Source organism: Vidua macroura, chromosome 4 (genome assembly GCF_024509145.1).
Source record: "Vidua macroura isolate BioBank_ID:100142 chromosome 4, ASM2450914v1, whole genome shotgun sequence".
NCBI classification, from domain to species: domain Eukaryota; kingdom Metazoa; phylum Chordata; class Aves; order Passeriformes; family Viduidae; genus Vidua; species Vidua macroura.
Window position 1 is genome coordinate 62,025,821 of NC_071574.1, and position 23,511 is coordinate 62,049,331.

The 23,511-nt window shown below is 37.7% G+C and overlaps 1 protein-coding gene across 5 annotated transcripts in view; it reads right to left on the bottom strand.

Moving 5' to 3' along the window:
* Positions 1–23,511, bottom strand: part of PPP2R2C (protein phosphatase 2 regulatory subunit Bgamma) — a 193,620-nt gene that overhangs the window by 108,266 nt on the left and 61,843 nt on the right. The window contains exon 2 of one of the 5 annotated variants that reach the window (XM_053975878.1): positions 7,688–7,774. The exons of 3 other annotated variants lie outside the window; for them this stretch is intronic. In XM_053975878.1, coding sequence (XP_053831853.1) covers positions 7,688–7,774 — 87 coding nt within the window. Of the gene's footprint in view, positions 1–7,687; positions 7,775–18,339; positions 18,410–23,511 lie in introns of those variants that run through there. One more of the 5 variants, XM_053975876.1, reaches the window with a different exon arrangement.

Here is a 23,511-nt window from a genome sequence, read left to right on the forward strand (position 1 = left end):
CAGCTTTTACTCTTTGAATTCTTTCCCTGATCCTGCTGGTGAGGGAGTGAGCAAGCCTGGGGCTTGGCTGCCAGACTGTGTTGCCATACACAACAGTTCTGTATAGAACTGTTGTGAAACCACAACAGTTCTATACAGAACTATTAAGGCAGTGAGAGTGGTACTACAGAGCAACATTTACTGGCATCCTGAAGATTGTCCCAACCTGCAATCTGTGCTTTTTTTTCAAGAGAAAACATTTTTAACAAAAAAAAAAAAAAAAAAAAGTAAAGCTTATACTTTAAAAGGTACTTGTTATTGCAGCATTAAGACTGTAAACTCACTCTCCCAGGCATTTATTTTGTAACAATCACTTAATTTCATATTTGGTTGTGTTTGACAACTCTCACAGGGAGCTAAACACTCTGTTCTGTCGCTACTGTGATTTCTGAGACAAAAATTATGAAATAACTTTGAAAATTATAGATCAGGTTCACTGACAGGCTTGTTCTGCTGAGCTCAGCAAGACAGAAAGGCTGCCTGGTATCAGTCACTCCTAGGGGCTAGTCTGACTTGCACTTGCTGGCAAAAGTCCTTCAAGGTCCATCTGCCAGCAAGAACAGTGGGGGTGGGCAGGGGGAGGAAATCATTCATGTGCACACTCAGGTACTGCCAAGTCCTTCCCTATTCTCAAAAACTTCAAACAGTAGAAGCTACCACAAGCAATATGTAAGATGTCAGTATACCAATTTTTTTCTTCTGTGGAGTCCTCAAAATAGAAGCACTTCACCCAAAGAGACAAAGAGAAGCTACATAGAAAGAGAAGATGAAAACTGAACAGATAAAAGAATTTATCTTTTATAAATTTATCTTTCAGAAATATCTTCAAGATATTATGCTTGTCATCACAGAACCATGGTCAGCATTATCAAGCACTGCAGGATATACTGAAAAGATACATTTCAAAAGGCTTATTGGAAAGGCAGGGGGACACATCAAATATATACAACAGATGTCTGCACAGTAAGCTCATATCCTCAAACTTGCTGATACAGGTCTATTTAATTTAACTTATTACTATAAAAACACATAACAATCCCAAAGCATTCAAAATAGAAATGCATAGCAGAGCTGCTTGTATTCCAATAAGAGAATATTCTGTTTCCCACAATCAGATTTAAAGAGGCAGATCAAAGAGAAAACATTTAAAATTAAATGCAAACCCTTATTCTGATTTGAGGAAAAAAAAAAATCATACACTACAAATAGATAGATATACACCCTTTACATATATGTACACATATACATATTGCAAAGCTAGAGATTAATTGGCTTAGCCTGTCCTGTTATGTGTACCCATTCCACACTCCCAGTTTTATTTTTCTGTAAGTGCACTCTTGAAGGCATCAGCTTGTATAGAAGGGCAACAGCTGTTCAGCTCTTGGCATGATTAGGATTTTCTCCCTCTATGGTACTGGACAAAGAGTATGGCAATCATAAACGAGCACACCCTACAGCTTTCCTGTTAAAGCCTTCTCTTCCTTCCCACCATGCATCTCTGTCTCTATCCCACTATTCATCACATACTTGTAGCGACATCTAACATTTAGATTATACTTGGTCTTAGACACAGCCCATGGAAACCTTCACTTGAAATTAGCAATACTGGTTTCAGTGAAATGTTTGATTTCATACCACAGTGCTCTCTGTCCTCTAGCACAGTACCAGATCTTTTAAAAGAGTGAGCAACAACAGAGGTTTTTCCCTATCATCAAATCTTCGGGTTAGGTTTTACATTTACTTGGCTCATGGAAAGAAAGAAAGAAAGACAAAGGCATATTTGGCTGTCCAGATGAAGCACAGTGTAACTGGTGACACACCGTCTGTAGACAAAGTAAAACAAGTTCCTCTTCTGCAAGGAAAATTCTAAGCTAACGTGTAAGCCCCAGTCAGGTGAGAAGCAGATGTGCTTGCTGACACCATTTATAAATCTCCACAGGATGATTTGGCTTTAGGTTGGTTTTATGATCGCTTTTCCTGATTTGTTGGTATCAGACACTCCTCCACTCCCATTTCCATGCAGTTCTACAGCCAACTGCCTGAAACATCAGCTGTTTCTTTTGCACATCAATACTACAAAACTGATGCTGTGAACAGAGGGGACATTTTCTGTATTTAACATTTAACACAGTAGCATTTTCTTCATTCATATCCTGTTCCTGTGAAGGGAAGTCAAGGGCAAGATTAATGTGTGGAATAGATCTCTATGACAGTCTCATCTCCTAGCACTTTCAGCATACAGACTCTATGCAACCAAGCTAATGGCATCAGCAAAGAGTATAAATATTAGGAAGAAAAATACCATCATTAGGAATGTACTAGAAAATAATAGTCTTTGTCAGTGTGAAACCAGCAGCACCACAGATTAAAAATTGTTATTACTTGCAGGCAAGGCTCAACTCTATTTGCTTCCCAGCTTTCTTTACTTTGTGAAGTGTTCAGCTCAAAATCAGCTGAGATCTGCTCAGAATGAGTGTCAGATTCCAGCCCAAGTTACAAGAAAACACATACTTGCACTATCCCCAGCAAAAGGAGATTACTCCACACAAGAAGTCCCTATACACTTACTAACAGGTTCCAGGGCAGAAGCAAGTTCACAGTGCACTTGTCACAGTCAGCTGTAAAACCAGGAAAGGCAAAGTACACAGGCCATAACATCAGTTTTCTTCTGCACAACCATTTAGCAAAGAAGATATTTTATGGGGAGGGAGATGCAGAAGAAAGCAGGGGGAGGAAGGAAGCAGCAGCATCAGCATTAATCTAGCAGCACCCACCCTACAGGGCTCCCAAAGGTCTCCCAGTATCCTCTGCACCCCTGGGGACAGCACAACACATCAGCCACCAGGCAGGAGTGGGGCAGGAGACAATACTGAATCAATTACTTCCAAACAGACCTTCAAACTATTCCCAACCATTCAGAACTTGGCAGGCAAACCTCAATTAAAATAAACAAAAATAATACCTACCCAAAATCCCAAGACAAACACAACCCCAAAAACCTACTTACAATTGAAGCTTCCTTTCTAATTACACATCAATTCTTCTGAATTCTGAATGTTTTTTCATAGTTCTGAAGGTTAAAGAATATTCTCCCACTGTGCTCTACCTGACATAAATAGGCAGCCTTCACTCCAGCACTCTTACAAAATTAAATAAACTAGCACAGAGACTCCTTTCTCAAAAACCAACAATGTTGATGTGAACACTGGTTAAAAAAAAAAAAAAACTCAGAATTAAAAAAAAGGATTAAAAAAAAAAGCAATTGCTATCCAGAATAAATGTAATTCTTAAGTTATCTCCACTGCTTCCATCATAAAGAACAAACAGGACATTGCTCTCCCAACCTGGGCACAAACTGCCAGAACACATTTTTTCATTCTCTCCTACTTAATTATCAAATTAAGCTCTTTTTCTTTTGACAAACTACAGAGCAATATAAGTGGCACAAGGTCATTCAGCACTTAACACACAGATAGGATCTGATAAATTGTTACAGCAAAACCTCTAAATTCCAGCTAACTCAGCTTGTAAATTCAAATCAATTTCCTGGGATTTTAATCACTGGGGTTTTTTTCATTACAGATTAATAAAAATTAAGGGATTGATTAAAATTTAAGTACCTTTTAAGATGCATCTGTCATTTAAAACAAATTAAGTTCTCTTTTTCTTGAAGCATGTTCTTAAGTATTTTTTATAAAAGAACATACTTCCTAATTTGCTTCATCACCCTGTAAGAGCCTAGAGTATTAGATCAAGCAAAAGAAAACATACAAAAATCCACAGCCTCCTGGCAAACAGCCATTCAAGTGCAGGAGAAATTCACTATCAATGCACCAAATGCACCTAAGAAAGAGTGATGAGCCTAAGAAAGAAATTGCAAACAGTATTTAAGTGCAAACAAACCTTCCTTTTGCCCCAGAAAATCTCACAATTCTAGAGTCTCAGTATTTACTCTGCTAATTTTTCATTTGCTGCATACTATAGTAGAAAAAGCTTATGGAAAATTTAGATTTCATCAGCCTCAATGCTCTTGAGCTGTTAGGTCTCATCAAGCTTCCTGGAAATTGAAGAATGACAAAACCAAAAACCATGGGATTTTGTAGTTGGACCTTAAAGCTTGACTTTGAGAAAACTCAACTCATTGGTGAGTCAGGATTTTATGGAATGCAGAGAATGATGGTTACCTATGTTGTCATTATGATAACCAGATGGCACTCTCATAAGGCTCCTGAAAAAGGATTTACATTCTGTATCACCTTTTCATTTTTTGTCTGCATGTCTCATCATCCTGTCTAAGCAGCATTTTTTTTTTTTTGGTTGAACTCTTTTCAACATCTGAGTTCAAATACTCTGCTACAAAGTTAATGGTGACACTATCAAAAACAATTTCAATAGGCCTAAATTTTCTAGGCACTCAGAAGAAAATAATTAAATGGGTGAAATTATTATTGTGGGACTTGGGGGACTATTTGCTTGTTTTTCCCTTGCACTGAGTCTGCTATAAATATGTATTACCTGCATCAGCAGAACAGCCAAAGGTGTAGGGAGGGTTGGCTTTATGTGTGCACAGAAAAATGTATTTCCTGCCCTGAAAGAGCTCACAGCAAAGGTTCTGCAATGAGTTCCATGTGTGGCAGCACTGAAACCTATACAGATGCCATTGCAGTACTGTAGAATATTAAACAAATTTAAAACCAAGAATTTTTCATATCCTCAGTTATGCAGCTGGTCATTGCTAATGGTATCTTGTCACAAACCGCTGGACTAAAACTGTGAACCTAAAGACTAATGGACAGTAAAAACAGTCCTTCATGAAACCCAGAGAGACAAGTGACAAATTCCTTCCTACAGTCCCAATAATTCTAAACAGTAACATGACAGAAGCCTGTGGTAACTATGTGATAAGTCTGTGAAACCAGTTGCACAGCCTCATATTTGAGCAATGAGAATTCATTTCTGATAGCTTTGGTACTTTAGTCTCCCTTTTACTTACACATGCCAGTGGCATAAAGCTTTGATTAGAAGGCATTTCCTCCTGCTGTAACTCAGTAATTTCTAGGTGCCTCAAATAAACACTTCCTTTTGAACAATCTAAGATTACACAGTTCCTTCCAGATCATCACAAACAGACCAATGTACTTCACCCTAACTCCAAACCTGCTAGGGAAACACTTTTCAAGAAGTATCTCCAGAAGACTGGGAATAAGCAAAGTCCTTCCTGGATCTATATAAACACAGATCTATATTCTCTTCACAGACAGAAAGTCAAAAAAAGGGACAACATTTTAGCATAGGGGTTTCCCAACTGTGCAAAGACCACACATTATTCAATGTGAACATAAAGTGTTTCTTATTCCTTGTTTTGCAGCCTCTGTTTCTGACACTTGATCCAAAATTCTATGTCCCTTAAACTCTGTTATCTAGTGGTTGGTGAAAAAAATTACTTTGTAAATTGGGCCTGAAGCCTCAAGCCAATTTACTGTACCTTCAGGAAAATATATAAATATATTCTTAAAAGACTGGATTAACCTTCCTCCACTCCCAGTCCCTGGGCAGAAGCTCTGAGAGGCTGTGCAATCACTAGGATATAACTGGAGGTTTAAAGACAAGTTAACAAAGTTATTGTTGAAGCTTTTAAGATAGAGATCTGTACCTATGAACATAATGCAAAGCCTCTTCCCATGTAAGCAGTCCCAGTAGAAGCAACAGATTTGTGTAAGTGAGGATTCCAGGATGAAGGAGCTCTGGATCATATATGCTGGTTTACACGTGTGCTACTTTAGATCACCACTCTTCAAAGTAAATATGCAGGAAAAAAAATCAGACTCTGTATTAGTTAGTATTCACAGAAAGCAGATGCAGAGACAGATGAATATGTGGTCTGAATAAATACTGTGTGAAGAAAACAGTCTCTATGACCATTCTTGTGCTTGCCCTGAAAATGTATTTTTGTACTTGAATTTAAAATAATGTCTATTATAAAAAAGGTTTAATTGTGACAAGGTATATAATTATCTTCAAAAGTTCACACGGCGGAGAGGGAGGTTTGAGCTGAAATTCTGGGCCTCAGGTGTGTGGGAGGCTAACTCTGGACCTCTCTACAGCTTTGTCAACAACAGTAAGAGATTAGCACTCTGCACTGCATTCAAAAGAGCTGAAAAAAATCAAATCCACGTGATTTATTGGCACCACACAAACATTGAATAATGTGACTCATTAGCAAATGTCCAACGCCATGTATTCTCATGACAAGGATCCTCAAACTGTTTTCCACTTTATGGATCAGTCTCAAATGACTTCTCAACAGGACTTTGTCATTAATTTTAATTATGAACAGAAGTCCATAGCCCTGCTACCTGATAAAACTAAAAAAAAAAAAAAAAGTGAAAGGCAGGAACTGTTTTAGCTGTATATGGAATGAATAGTATTCTGTTTCATATCCTTTTAAGTTAAAAAATTAAGAAATGCCTTCAGGAAGTCTACTTTGACTAGGGAAATTAACTCTTCTTACTCTATGATCTCATGGAAACAGACAGGAACAGTGCTAAATTTATACAATTGTTGAATTGTACTATGGTCTCTTGTTATCACTCCTGTTTGCAAACAGCCATAGAAGCAGAGTTAAACAGACTTAAGTGCCTCAACTACAAATGACAATCAAGGCATTCCAAATCCTTCACACAGCATTTGAAACTAGAAAAGTAATTCACCATGACCTAACTGCCTTGCTAAGCCTTTGTTTCCCATTTTCTCAGATTTATTTCTGTGTTGAAGAGATGTAAATTTGGCTGAGAACAGAATACTTCTGACTGTATTTGAAGCATGTAGTGCTGAAGTAACTCCAGGAATGTATAGGAGAATTAATTTGCCAAACTGGCAAGCACTCATTATTGTTGTTCTGAAAACTTACATCAGTCATTTATTCCTCTCACAAAATTTATCACATATTTCTGGTTTGGATGACTACTATCTATTGTAACTGCAATACGTACTCTTTATTTTCATGTAGTGTAGAATGCTGCATGTCTAGCTTTAGATAGGCAGATTTCATTAATTGTAAAATAATCTAAAAAAGAACATTAGTTTACCAGCTTAATTGATGTTAATATCTAAATTACATAGTAATTATGTAAAGAGAAATGGTTAAGATATGGCTTTGCAACAGAAACCTAATTGTTCATTTAGATACTAGAAACCAACATACACTTTCTTATCAATTTCTGGTGCATTTCAAAGCATGCCTCTTGGTCTAGTGCCCTACAGCTCCTCTTGCACGCATGGCTGCCACCAGTAACTGCATTTCTGTGCCACATTTACAACCAGGCTGCATTCAGTTATTCACATGCCACATCGGAGACGTGTACATAAAGCATTGACAAATCCTTTAACAACAGAACAGTGCAAAAAGAAAAAAATGTACAGGTGCCATCCCACCATGAAGAAATATCAAAATGTGACAACAGCCAAGCAGAATAATGCAACCTCAACGAATCCAGCCCATGCTGCTTTATGATACATAAACTGGTATCTGTTAAAGACTGGTGGCTCACTCGAGACAAGGGGCCAGGCTCCATCCAACAGCCCATCCTGCAGGACCCACTGCCCTGCAGCAGTCTCTGCACAGACAGAGACTCTTCCACCCACTCACCTCCAGAAGTGACTTCTTCAGAACTGGGCTGAGGAACATTGGCAGGACAGTGTGGGGAAGCTTGCATTGCTGCTGCCCTTGCTATACCTGTCCTGTGGAGAAATAGAGGACTTAATTTCCAGGGCTGTCAGACAGCACCTTCCACATTACAAGTGACGGAAAAAGAAATGAATTTGAAAATGCCTGATTTGAGCAAGTACATTTTGGGGTGTGGTGGAGAACTCCCCGTTCCTACAGAATTGTTTGGATTACTTTCACATCTTCCGTGGAGCTCCGTTTGCAGCAAGCTGGATTCTTTGGTTCATGAGCTGATGATGGTCTTGCCAGTCACCTATGTAGCAAGCTGAGATATGGTCATTGAGAGCCAACATAACAACACAGCCTAAATAAAATAACTAAGGAAATCATATTTAAAATAATCTCTCAACTCTGACATGAATAAATAATCATTGAGTAGCTCTCCCTTCTACCTCCATTTCAAAATGGCAGTTTTCTGCTCTTTATAAATTTCCTTTCCTGAAACCATTACTATTTGAATTACATAATAGAGGAACAGTTATTTTGCTTCTCCTGTGCAACCCATTCCATAGAGACACTTTATTTTACTTCCACATTAATCTACATAGGCTTACTACAGGAATCAATCCTAACAAAAACTATTTCTTTTTTAAAGGAGAAAAGGAAACTTTCCACAGTTTTCATGGTTTCCAGCTGGGACAACAGTTTTCAGCCACCAGTTTTTAGTATGACACATTCAAATGATTTGTATATCGCAAAGTGCAGTCCATGGAGAGAGAGAGAGAAAAATAACTCCATCTGAAACACATGAATAAATCATTCTTTTGAGCGTGGTGATGAATACAATGTTTTTCAATTTCCAAACCAACTCTCTAAGCCCCACTAAAACAAATGTGTTTGTTCCAAAAGTGATCTCTGTATCTTTCAGAGTGCTGTGATTTTTTTTTTGTTTTGTTTTTTTTTTTTTTTTTTTTTTTTTTGTTGTTGTTGTTGTTGTTGTTTTTTTGAGGTTTTTTTGTGGAGTTTTTTTTGTTTTGTTTTTTTTTTTCTTTTCTTTTTTTTTTTTTTTTGAGGAAATGTCAAATTTAGACACCGAGGACTGGAAGCTATTGACCAACCACTTTTTTCTGGTGTGAGTGTGCACTGAATACTGATGTTCACAGGCAGGAACAATTTCCAATAATTCATTGAAAAAATATCATCCTTCATTGCATTTGCTTAACTTTGGTCAACAGCAATGTTAATCTTGCAAGTGAACTGAAAGACAAGACAAAGCCTATACATGTGAGGTTTATACAAATTCAGAACTGCTGAAAAGCATGGAAAGGAAGACAAGAAAACCATGATTATAATATGGCAGAAAAACTCTACTAAGAGGAAAAAAAAAACAACACCCCCCCCCCCCCCCATCATGTAGGGGTAAATAGAATTGTTCACTTCTTATTTAGGCAAAACAGACTCATGCATCAATCACTTCCTTTAAAGAATGCCAGACAGCCTGTTTTCTTTTTTTTTTAATTTGCAACTGCATACTGTTTTTCTCCAAAGTTCCCAGTTTCCAAAATACCAACCCATTCAAAGCAATGAAACAGTTTGTGTCTTTCAAAATCTGCTAATTGGAGTATAATTAGAGCTGTCTATGAGCTATGACTATAAACAGACTTTGCCAAAATATTTGAAAGAAACCTCCAAGAGAAATAATAACAACTGATCACATATATAATACCATATTTAATAAATCCAGTATATTTAAATACAAAATAAGATACAGCAGGTTGGATCAAATAAATATTACTGATTAATTCTACTCTGGGTACTACAGATCGATGTTCTGTTCACCTTCTAAGAGAGTGATTATTTTCAGCATTAACAGGAATTTTAGTAAATCTGCTCCTCTTTGTGTGACAAAAACAATGACTATCAGAAAGAAGCAAAATTAAAAGAATCCAACAACTTTAGGGTTTATGTGTTGCCTAAAGCCCTCTCAGAGTCCTCAAAAGGTCACGACACATGAATAATCTAGATATTACAGTAACAATACATTGATAGTTCTGATCAGACCTCCAGAGAAAAGATTTCAAATACTTTGAAATATTTGGCAATATCTTCTAATAATCATAGAAAGGACTAGAACTTCTAATACATTTACTTTCCCTGAAATGCAAACTGGTAAATGCAAACCGGCAAATGCCAAAACTGTGGGGAGGGGAACCTCTACAATTGAAAGCAAGAGCTGAATTAGTCACAGTATGGATTTTTGTTTCTTTACTTTACTAATCTATGAAGATATCCATGCCATGGTTTTCACACTTTGAGGGTACCATACATTAATATCAAAAACAAGTCTCGATTGTTCAAAAACAAACACCTTATGCATTAACTGCTTCAAAGAGCCTTTCCTTTGCTTACGTCATCTTGATTTTCTCCCCACAAATTACTGCTCTCCAGCCTGCTATAGTCTACATTGACCTATGTACACCAAGCACTTCAAGAGGCACTTTAACCATATGGGATATTTCTAAGAAGCAGGATCACTTTCACTGTCTGGGAGAGTAATTCATGGAATAGAAAAAAAGAGAACAACTTTTTCTCAAGGAAGATACATTCCAGAGATTAGTCCAATTCAAACAGAAAGCTCTTCCATGACAGAAAGCTATTTTTAGGATGAATATGCATCCTGCCACCAAATCCAAGCTAGAATACCTCTTCTCAGTCCTTTTTTTAAATTTTATGTAGAATCTATCATGCATATAAGAACTAATACAACTCTCAGACTGACTTATCACCTCTGCCAAAATTTTCCTGTGAGTCCTATAGAAATCATTGATTTTTCTACAGTTCATCTTCCCTTTGAAAAATGAAGAAAACACACCTTTCAGTCTCCATGACTCGGAAAAAGAAATGGTGAGCAGTACATTTTGTGGGCTTTTGCATGAATTAATCCATGCATCTATGGCTGCAGCAGTGGATTCTCAAGTGACAACATTCAGGTGGTGCTTGAACATAACCTTTCCCATTCCCTGCAGGTGTGAGAGGACTGTAGTCCCACCTGGGTCTCTCCAACCAACCTACAGCTGGTGAAATAAAACAAAGCCTACAGCTGAATCATGTCAGTCATTACTGTTACAGAGCCCATACTTAAATCCCAGTATCAAGAAATGGCACTGCTGGTATTTGAACTTCAATCGGTAGTCTCCACAGAGAAAGGAAAATGGCAGTTTCAGCATGGTATGGTTTTGCTAAGAACCTATGGGTTTTTTTTTTTAATGCAAGCAAAAAGAATATTGATTTCTTTCAAGTCTACTGCATACTAAATTCCACCACTGCTATTTGAGTTATCAGATTAAAATGCCATCTTTCTCACTAAGAAAAGAATCAACAAGTCTTTCTTGAAGCAAAAATTCCTAAGGCTATTTGGTATATTTCAAACAATTTTGGCAGTTGGTGGTAGCCCAAACATACACTGATTAATCAAAAAACATACAGAAAATTCACTCTGGTGCCAGCCAAGCTTAGGGTATATTCACTGTGCACTGTGGACTGCAAGACATCTAAAACAGCCACAGTGATAACTAACATTACAAACTCAGTGCTTCACTTCCAAGTAACAAACTAAGGGAAGGCACAAAATGGCCAAAAAAGAAAAAAAATCTATATAGACTTCAGGAGGTTCAGCAAAAAGTGCAAAAATTTGCACTTGGAGCAGCAGAGCTCCAGACATCTGGCTGAAAAGCAAATGTCTGGAAAGGACCTGTTGCCATCCTGCATTCTAGGCCAAATACAAGCCAACAGTGGCTTGACATCAGCAAATCGCACTGGTTTGTCTTCAACCAAGGAACTCTGGTATGCTCTTAACAGGAATCACCAGCTACAAAAAGTCTCCTCATCAGCTTAAGTGTTTACCTAAATGTTCTGCATATAGCTCAAAAACCCCTTCTCTCATTATGACACTGTGAACTTTCTGGAATCTGTAAAAGCATAATTTAGGAGGATAATATGAACCTCACAAATTAGCACAAACCCAAATGGGCAAATGAAGGGCAAAAAATTACTGTTTCCTCAAGACACACATTTTTAAGGTTCTGGTAGACACAACCCTCAAAAGTATCTATAGCAAAGAAAAATTATTTAAGGGCTAAAACTATGTTACTGACATTCATGAAATATCCTGTAATTTTTTTTTCAGAGCGATTTAATTACACCTTTCATACTATTCACGCATTTAAAGATCTTCTGGTTAGCATTAATTTGAATTCTATTGCCACATAAATTAATACAACTTAGACACATTTATCAGCCCTTTAAATAACAAAGCAATGTGTCCAGGCAGCATATTCTTGAAAAGGAGAAAAAGACATACAATTAAAACCTGAACTGCAACTACTTTACATTTCAGAAAGTTAGAAAATAGCCTGAAGCAAATTACCTCCAAGAGAAAATCTGGAGAGCAGTTTTGCTTCAAGCAAAGACTTAACAGTATTTAAAAGAAAACAATATGCAGCATGAGTAAATCATAGAGGAGACAAAAGGGTCAAAGAAAAATAAATGGGTTATACTCAAGTTAGTATAAATTGGAATGCATTAAGCTCCTAAGGAAACTTGCAAAGACAGTATTAAGGTCACAGTGTTCAACTGGATAATTTTAACCTTGATTTTAACCTTAAATTTAATACATCATAGTATGCATGAGAATTTCCAAGTAGATTTCCTAACTCACTATGCAAATAAACAAAATGATAACTCTTAATAGCTATAGTAGCTACAGAAAATCTGTTCTTTTGGTTAAAGGACAGCATGTGGTTTACTGAGGAACTGAATTGCAGTAAACCCTAAGAAAAGTAACAAATCCACATAATTTTAGCTCCCATAAGTTTTTGTGCTAAACTGCAGAATGTACTTACATTTCCTGACAGTAGCAGGAAAATGTAAGCTTCGTAGATTCTAATGATTCTGAATATGGTGGATGGAATTCAGCCACATTTTCATCTTTACCTACTGCTGTCCTAAAAACAAAGCCAGCAGTGGTGTTGAATCTCTGAAGATTTAGCACACTTGAAATTTCCAGAAAGGTTTTTGGTGAGCATTGAGATAAACTCTTCAAAAAAAAACTCCCCCAGTACCAAGGGTTATAAACCGCATCCCCACACTATACAATGTAGCACTGAAGACAAAAGTAACTCAGGTTACTGTACAAAGTAGTTAGCACAAACAGATGCAGAGATTAAGACAGATGAATAGATGTATAGATGCAGAATAGATGTAGACACTGGAATAGGTTGCCCAGAGAAACTGTTTATCTTCCTTTAAAGTGTTCAAGGCTAGGTTGGATGGGGCTTTGAGCAACCTGGTCTAGTGGAAGGTGTCTTTAAGGTCTCTTCCAACCCAAGCCATTCTATCATTCTGTAAGATTAAAATCATGACTCAAAACACAAACAAAAGATGTGGTTTGCATATACATACATATATTTTTCTGGACTTATGATAAGTACACAGAGTACAGCCATGCAAACCCAGGCACCTGGATCCCATCCTGCTCCAGCCAGTGACAGCTTCTCAATAGACTTCATTAGATACTAAATCACAATTACACAAAGGCTGTTAACAACCTGTCAGGATATTAAAGACAACATTGCTGCTGTTTAATAGAAACATGTACAGTAACCTTAGTGTCCCAACAAACCTAGGTAGTGCATTTCAATTTTTTAAAACTTACCAGAGTAAAAAATATAAAATAAAAATTTCCGTTATGTAGTCACTACCGTTTCTATAGCAGGATGGCACGGAAGACTGAAATGTTAGTGGTTAGTGGCTCAATCAACCATTTGCAATAGCAGCAGGTGCTTTGCCGAGGTTGGGTTTGCAAGGTCACAGCCCAGGTGCAGAGAGGGTGAGCACCCACCAGCAGAGGCCACAAGCTGAGGTTTGTGCCATGTGAGGGAGAAGGCAGGTAAGAAGCAGAGGTCAGATAATGTTTTTTATCACCCTTAGACAACAGGCTCAGCTGTGCAACTTTTCCCTGGGAACAAACAGGGCATTCATACACAGGCCTGAAGGTTTTCATATCTTCTGATGGGACACAACTGGCTCAACCACTCTGTCATGAGAGGCAGCTGTCATGTCTTTGAAGGTGTCATAAACCATCAAAGACCCCCCAAGTGCCCCCTAACTAATTTTTGGGGCCTTCTACCAGAGGACTGCATGTGATCCACAGTGTTACATCAGACTGTGTAAAACTGACCCCTCAGTAAGGGAGGAGGTGTCTGACATAAGCCTGAACATTTATTAACCCATTGAACTTTGTGTTTTGGGGGCTTCCCCCACTCCCAACTGATCAAGATGGAGATCATCACTTCAACCAACAGACACCAAATAACAACAATTAAATCTCTTTGCTAGGTAAGTGCTGATATCTTTCCTCTCCACTATCTACTCTTCTCATTCCTTCTTTCCCTTATGTATTTTCTGAAGTGGTATCTTTATACTTTCGTACTGTTATATTTCTACAGATAGATAATAACCAAAAGGGCTACATACCTCCTTTCCATGGCAAGCACATTATTCTAAATAAGCCCTACATAAATATATACATTATATGTATAAAAAGCCAGTCATTCAGTGTCATTTCATTCTAATCTGCTGCCAGAGATTTATTAACAAGAACCTCAGCCGCCCTCGCCTTCAGGGGTGAGTAATAACAAATAACAAAGAGAAAACCCCATTAGCTTTTCCCTTATCATAACATGATAAAATCCTGACCCTGTCCTTCAACCAAGTCTGTTGATATTAATATATTTAACTGGGATCTTACCCAAGAAGGCTGCCAGACTTCCCCCCAAAAACTCCTTTTCAGCAAAACAGTGCAGAAGGAGGGACTCTTCAAATTTCAAAAAGACCTTCCCCCTGCACCTGTGGGTCATCTACAGACCAATTAATCAGGTCCAGGATGATTTTGAGTCACATCTGTGTCCTTTAATGACAGTAAAAGAATAGTACTAAGTGACACTTCTAGGTCCTGCCCTCACAAGGCTCAATGGATATACATACAGAGAGCAGAAAGAACTTGGCAAAGAGTACCAAATGAGTTGTGGTTTTGGCTTGACTTCCCGTTTTGTTTTTTTTTTTTAATAAAGATTCCTGGAACTCAAACAGTAGCAAGTACTGCAGATAAAAGCCAAGTATCGCTACAATCTAGTCAAGCAGCAAATGGAAATGGAATAATTGTAGTCAAGAAAGGAATTCTGTGTCCTTATTTCTCTCCCGAGCAGTGCTTGTATCTACATATTCTTGATGTCTCTGAAGTCTGAGCAGGGAGTATCACTTCCAGAGAGAGAAATTCTGAGAATTTAAAGCTTTAGGGTCCTGCTTGAACAGAGATACAACAGTTGCCTTCTGGCAGGAATTAAAGCAGGCATGGAAATTTCACAAAAGGAATTAAAAGATGTTCTGGAACATGGCCAAAAGGAAATCAAAGGAACTTTAGCAGTATGAAGACACATACCAGAAGCACATGAAAAGGAACTTCAAGAAAGACCATTAGGTTTAAGAGTTACAGTTACCCATCTGTTGCCTGAGTAGAAGGCAGTGTGAACTAGGGGAAAATGTTAATTATTCCTGTGAGATATTTAATCCAAAAATATTCATGCTCTCTTATATAAGTTCCAGTCTTGACCACATATCAGCTGTCTAGGGGAACAGATGTATTTTAGATTTAGTCCAAATTTTGACCTATACGAACTGATCAACTTCTTTCAGTTCTTCAAGTGTGGTTTGTTACTGGATCTGAGAATCAGACTGGGTAAAAAAGACTACCTGATAGCCAGACTGACAGCTATCTGTGAATTAAAAGATCTTAAATACAGATAAACTATTGCTCATGCCTTATATAACATTTATTGTTGTAAGTATCTAATATAGGCATGAGTAATTAGTTATTTTACAGAAACACAACATAAAAAGTGGACAGTTTTTAAAGCAGCTAGTTTTGAAAACAGAAATGGAAATCCATGGAAATTATCTGAGTAGCCCCACAGCAGAAGAGATGAGCTCTGGGGGTTTTTATCTGTAGAAATGTTAAAGGGATCCATTGGACTACTGCTTTTAAGAACTATTATGATGAACAAGTGTTTCACCCCATCTCTACTTTAGCCTGATATGCTACTACTGAACTCTTTCAATAAACTCTGCTCATGCTTTCATCAATAAAAGCAGATTTTGAAAAAAGGAAAATCTTTCTATGTTCCATCAGAAGGTTTCTCAGCAGAGCACAAAACAAGGAACAGAAAAAAACCAATGACTCTACATAAACTCACAAGAACCATCACTTAAAAACTAAACCATAAGACTTTAACAAGTTCCTTGTCCAGAATATGTAAACTAGTGAAGTTACTGTTTTTATATGAAAAAAATTGTCCTCAAGTTTGCTTGAACTGTGAAGCAGCTCTCCCAGTGTCTGGTTCCACCTATAATGGCATGCCCTAGTTAAAATGTTTAAGTATCTCTTGCTGTCACATGTAGTCAAGTCTCATCTAGCTACTTGTATTTTTTTTTTTCAACTTGCAGGTATTAGTATTTCCCTAATACATCTTGCCTTGCAAAGATATATTCCTGCAGGATTTCACTTACACAATAAAATCTCAGATTATGGAGACAATTTCTGGACTGCTGTGCAAAACCACTAAAGGCAAAGTATAGGAGACTCTGATAAGCTCTTTTATTCCTTCCCTCAATTTCAATTATTTGGATTCTATTATTGTCTTAGACTACATCTGTACACATATGCACAAATTGCACAATGAAGATTTTTGGATCAAAGGTGACTTATCAAAAGGGGCATTAAAGGCTTTGAAATATTTGCAACATTTCAGAAAAGAAGCCTGCCAAACTGAGTAGTTTTCAAGAAAACTCTGTAAAATCAACTGCTAAAAATAAAATTATTTAGTTCAGTTATTAAAATGTAAAATATAAGAATAGCTTCCTGTGCTAACCTCAACATAACTACATTTATCAAGTCTCATCTGTAATAACCAGGCTGGTGTTTGCTCTGTGGAATCCAAACTGCTAATTCTTCCCATTTACAACAACTCCCTGACTTTCAGGAACAAAAATAATTTTCTGTCTAAATATACTTACACTTAACAATCAAAAATTAATCCATCTGCAAACAACTCTCCACACTGGCAATCACCATTGTTAGTAATTATTTATAGTGCAGAAGCATCAATGCTTTCACATTTAACACTACTACATTACTTCCATTTCCCAGGTACATCCAGGATAGCTGTCAGACTTTTTTCCAATATACTTATAGTTTGTATTTCCTCCCTTCCTTCTACTGTGTATAAATATTGCAAAAGCCTTATAACAAGGTGGTTTTGAAGGAGCACAGCAGTAAGCTTCACTGCTCTGGAAGTCTTCACCACACTGACCAAACTGGGGCACACTGAGCAGGTCATAGGGAACAGCAGTGGGACTCTGGTGGCAGATGGCAAATTTGCACCAGCACAAGACACTGTCCACAGCCCCCGTGCTCTCAGGAGCAGGCAGCTGTGCTGGTTCCCTCCCTGCCAGTAAGGGACAAATGTAAATCAGGCCAAGTTTGCTGACATTTCCTGAAGAAGCCTAAATTGACCAGAGCCTCTTCCCCTCTGCTCTGATACTTCCCATGCGATGGGAGTGGCTCCAACAGCAGCAGGGAAGGAAAGATGGGCATCCCAGGCTACAGATTCCTCTGGAGAATGGGCAATTTGCTAACAAAAATGGCATCCATGTCAATTTCAAACCAAATCCTCAATTTAAAATGCCTTGAAATTAATTTGAAGGTATGAAAAAGTAAAAGATATTTTCAATAAAACAATTTTAAACAAAAAGCTGGGAAAAATCAACACAGCAAAGAGCTGGTTGTTTTTACTCTGTACAAATCACATTCAGCAGTGATTTCTGCAGCACAGTTCAAAGTTAAGGCAACTAAAACCCTTTACTGGGATGTAATGTGAATTCTCACAGGTAGTAAATCTTGAAGTTTTAATATAATTGGCTGATTTGCAACATCATAACTGCTAACAGATACAACTAATTTGTTTTAAAACTAGCACTTTTTGTAACATTTGCATAGTAACACAGAAGGCCTGTGCTCTGTTTTCCTCATTTTTCTGAAATGCATGTGGAAGCAGAGGAATGTCTACTCTATCAAGTAAGGCCACAATTAACCATGGAAAACAAAATCCATGTTCAAGGAAACAATTTTTCAGAAAGCTGCAGCTCATCACCACCACATATGAAAATTAGAAATTCAAGGACACAGCTCTCACACCATGGTGGAAGGAAAGTTTTGCCCCAGTCAGAGACAAGTGTCACTCCCCTGACCAGCTCTGTCACACATAGACCAAAACAGTCTGTGAATCATATGAGACTTCAAGGACAGTGCCCTACATACCAGCTCCTACTGCCTCTCAATGCTGAAACTTCTCCATAGCCATTCCAGGACTTCTAGATTCACATTTCAAGCATAGCAGCTTGGAGGAATACAGGCACACCAGTAACACACAGGAGCAGTCATCCACAAAACTTCTGTCAGTGTAGCATACACTTGTGTTACAAGTGCACACAACATGCACAAAATTACATTCATATTGTACCTGAGCAATGAGAATAACCACCATCCATATGACTTTACTTCACTCTTAGTAAGGCTTTCCAGGAAATTCTGTAAGATATAATAATTCACATCTACCTATTTCAAAGAGACTGCATATGTGAATTCCACTTTGATCTTCACTGTTGATTAAAGAGAATATACTTGACCTAAATCTTCCATTCAAAAGAAGACTATAGAATACACATCTGACTTCATCTTGTACTGGTTATTCGCATATCACAGATCTGCATGCAGCAATAAAAGATATCAAATCAAGCAGGGTGTTAAATTAATATGTAGCATGATGAAGAGTCTCATGTGCTACCTTGGCAGTCAATTCAGGCCTACACTCACCAGTCCACTGTGCCCATTTGTTGTATTTTTCTAATTTATTATTATTATTGAATTTATTAGTTGAAATTTTCTTTTTATCACAGCACAATGTAGAAATAAAGACATTCTATCAGAAATTATTTATTAAATAATAGCAGACAGATTCTGATTTACAGCTATACACTTATTAAAGACTTCATGCCAAGTTCTATCACAAATTGAAGCCTCTCAAACAGTACAACATGATTGGATGAAAGTCTAGAAATAAATTATTGCTAATTGGTGACCACCTCATTGCTTCAAAACTATTTTTCATTTCTATTTGAAATGTTAATTTAACATCTTGGAATAAGGAGAAATAATATGGAGTCATTAAAATCTGAGATAATGAAATAAACAATCATTTACTTTTAATTCAACTCAGATAATCTTTATTTCCACTAGGAACTGGCCCAGAAATTGGTAGAGCAGATTATGGTTATCTTTAATGCAAACAGTACTACCACAGGCAGCATTAGCCTCAAAATTTACACAAATGATGTTATTTTGTCTCTATTTGCAACACCTGAGTCACACGAACAACAACAGCACTGCAGACAGGAAGAAGTATGGTAACAGTAACTAAATTCTAATCAGACTTGTGTTGAACTAGAGAATAATAAACCAACTCTTAGTCTTTTACTTTCTTCTGTACTCTAAGTAAAATACATAAATGTCACTATAATACGGATGTTTGCATCCTTTTCTTCTCTTTTTTGTAACAAATGGATCAATGAATAGGAAAGAAACAAACTCTGCTATATTTAACAATACAGATCCCAAACCCTGTCATATTAGTAATTCACAGAAGTCACTGAACTGCATGGCATATCATGCTGAGGTTTTATTAGGAATCAATCTCTTAATGTACATTTTTATTCTTTGTCTTTCACTGGCAAAATACAGTCTGCTTTTATCTGCATTGAAGCAATAATAAAAACAGGAACAAGAGCTTTTCAGCAAGTTAACACTCCTGAGAATAGGAACAATATATAAGGCTGCTTTGCTCAGTGGGCCTGTTGTTCTTGGTGAAGAATTGGGGAACTTTCACCAGGAACAAGTAAAATAAACCACACTCATGACTAAGGGAAAACTCAGCATTAACCTGAGAACTACGGAAATAGTTGATCAGGAAAGTGCCTCAACATGGCTAGAAGTTAATTTAAAACCCTTTCTTGTTTAAAAAAAAATCCCAAAAGTGCCCATAATAACTTTATCTTTTCTGAGATTATTACCTTTCCCTGGCCACAGGGAAATTGGCCTGAAATGACACTGAGATTATACTTTGAGCAAATACTTTGTGTTCTCTTAGCAGACAGTCCTTGAGACAAAGCCTTGCAATGGTGATTAAATAAACTGTAGATGGAAAGTTTCAAGGATACAGCTAGTAATGATGTAGTAACACAAAGTAAACCGTGAGGATGGGTTACCTTTTTTGTGGCTGTAATAAAAGATAGTTCTTCTTCATTATAAAATATTCAGTGTTATTGTATAGTGCTTCACATTTTAAACTGATGCAAGAGCAACATCTACCATTCTCTAAAATCACCATTTAAATATATGATGTATTGCTGAAATGCCTGAGGTTTACATGGAAAACATATAGAAAATATACTGCTAAGTACAGTTTTCATAATAATACATACACTAAACAAACTTCTCCCATGGTGAACAATGACACTGACTCTACCTGCACAATGTTGTTTAGTTTTACATCATTCAATACTTTTAAACTGTCAGTTTCAATTATAAAAAATCTGGCAGACACAGCGAGCTTGCATGGTTCATATTTCTATGCCCACGTTTTATCTTACACACGCATTGCACAGTTCATGTCCTGAACTTCTGGTGTTAAGGCTTATATGTAGCTCAGTCTATTACATATAACAGCTATATAGTTAAATATGCTATCAACATTTCTATTTATAATGTTTCTAGTCTGCCGGCACCTGGAAAAGCTCCAGATTGCTGAAAGTATGTTCTTTTTCAGCTCCTTGTTGTCACTGTCATGGAAGGAGCTTGGCTTTAGCTAATATTCTACATGGTTCCTTTCTTTTGTTAATACATCTTATTCACTTCTCCAGGACCTCTAGCACTATACAGCAACCACATACATTTATTATTTAGACAGTGAGTGCAGGATCATCTGCTGATTACATATGCATGCAAAGAGAGCCAAGGTTGCCATCAGTCCCTAAGGGCAGCCAACCAAAACCACTGATCCAGCATCAGAGATTTATTCCTTTGCAAACAGGAAGATTGCAGCCCAGCCTAATCACACTTGGTAAAGCTTTAATGGGTACAGGTGACACTGGTGACACTGGCGAATAACTGCTATGTGGAGAACATGACATTAAATGAAGATCCAAACCAAGTTAACTGCACGCCTTTGAAACATCTCCTGCAGCTCAGAGTGGCTTTAAGCGCCCCTCTTAGGATGATCTAACAACCAGCCCCTAGAACTAACCTCCTCCTTGAAGAGGCAGATATTCTTCTGAGGAGGCAGTAACAAATTAACACAATCCTGCTCTTTGGGAATGCTGGGAACAGCAAATTGAGAAACTCCAAAGTCCCAGCCTAGGATCAACATCCTAACCCCTGATAAATCCTGATTTATGCTTTCTTCATCAAGTACATTTGGCAAGCAAAATAGAGACAACAATATTATGAGCCTAATAAATGTAGCATGAATGGAGTACATTGAATGTGTAGCTGATACTGCATCATGGCAAGTGCTGCTGACAGCATAATTCACTCTGGCTAAATCTATCCTGCCTTTGCTGGGCTTGTTGGAGGGAATTGCTGGCCCATGTCACCCCTACAGACATTGCCTTAAATATCTGTGCTGTGCAGATCCAAGCTGCAAGCAGTTCCAATGCTTGGTTTTCCTGGATGCTGAACTCCACATCCATCTGCAGGTTTGGGTGAGTGAGCAAAGGGATGCAGTGCAAGCCAGTGTGACAGCAATGCTCCAGCTCTGCCTCCATGGCTGCACCCAACTAAGCTGCATGAATAAAGATTACAAAGTCAGCAACATCACTTGGATGGAATAAACCTTATTAATCCAAATCTTCAAGGCTACTCACAACATTCATCTGAAATCACTGTGAATAAAAGAACCAAATCCGTGCACAGAAAGACAACTATATCCTGTTTAACAAGGGACAAAGTCATGCTTTAACAAGGTTTACACCTGTTCACCCTCGACTCAAGGAAAAAAATAAATAACACAAGCAACTACACTAAGAATGAGCAATAATTTCCAGGGTAATTCTAAAACTGTTCCTAAATTGGTTCTGTAAAAAGATTAAATAAATCATCAATATTCACAACATAAATCCTGAATTGCTGGAGGTTGAGAGGAAGAGTTACCTCTTGTACTTTTCTTAACAAGGAGAAATCAGTGAACTAGACTGAGCAATGGTGAGCCTGAGCCAGCAGAGAGTTATTTGTTTGCTACATTCATCCAACTAATACCTCAGGTATTAAGGTCTAATTCAAGTTATATTTGAGATGTTTATGAAAGAAAATCTCATAAACAAATTTCTTTTTGATAGATAAAAATTGATAATTTCCTCTAATTTTGATTACTGAAGAAGAGAGGTACTAATTTCTTTCATTAAGGCAAAAAAAAAAAGGCCCCAAAATCTGTAAAAAATCTGTAAAAAGGATTCCCTTATCCTCTATAATAATCCTTAAGAACAAAAAGGTTCCTTTTTCCTCTATAATAAATATTTCACATGGTTATGATCCAATATGTTTTATACTGCACTGCTAATTCTCATAATTCTTCAAATATCATATTTGAGGACATTAATGCACCATTAACATGATTAACTTTTTCACAGAAGTTAAGCCATATGGAACCAAATGGCACAGTTTGACCGTATAAATGTCTAGATAGCGCAGGTCACCTTCTGCCCCACTGCACCAGTGCAACTCCACTGGCTCCACTTGCATTTGCAGCCTAGACCAAGGGAGGAACCTGTGTCTCTCCAGAAACTGGAAGTATAAACATATTTTTATTCCTTCCCAAAACAGAGATATTCCATAAAAAGGCATCAATTCATAGGCTAGACTTGTCTGCATGCAACCTGCAATACGCCTTCACCCACCAGAGAAGAATTTCTCCAAATAAATTAGGGATCATGGAGGTGAAACACATCCTTTAACACAGTTTGGCAAGAATAGCAAATTTTGTTCATTAATTCTGTTAATTGTTAAACCAGTAAAATACAGAGTAACGGAATTAACCTGGCAGCTGAGTAAGAGAGTGGCACCATTGATTCCTGCAACTTTTTGCCCCTACCAGGAAGACAGCAACCATACCAGGCAACTCACTGCACAGAATCAGATCCTGTGTGGCTGATCCCAAGGCCCTGAGACAGCAAAGTGTATCAGCAGTCCTGTCAGTTTTACCATTAATCTTAAGCACAGGTAACATCAGGGAACTCCAGGCCTGAAGGACATCCTCTGCCTGGTAAAGGACAGAAGCCTCTTTCATCCCCCTTCCCCCAACTCACAATTTTCTTGCCCTCTCCCCAACAGACTCTGTGTGTACAGTAATGAAGGATCACGTTTCTCCCATCCGACCCATCTTCTCTTCCCATGCCTCTCCTGTCTCCTGCAGTTGCTGTGCAAATTACACATTTTACTGACCCAACACCTCCTGGGCAACTGGTTCCCACAGCTGTGGTGCAAAAGGCAATTAAGATAAAACACAGCCCGGCAATGAATCACAAGCCTGAACAGATCTCAGAGGTCATCTAGTCCATTCCTCTGCCCCACGGGAGGCTCAGCT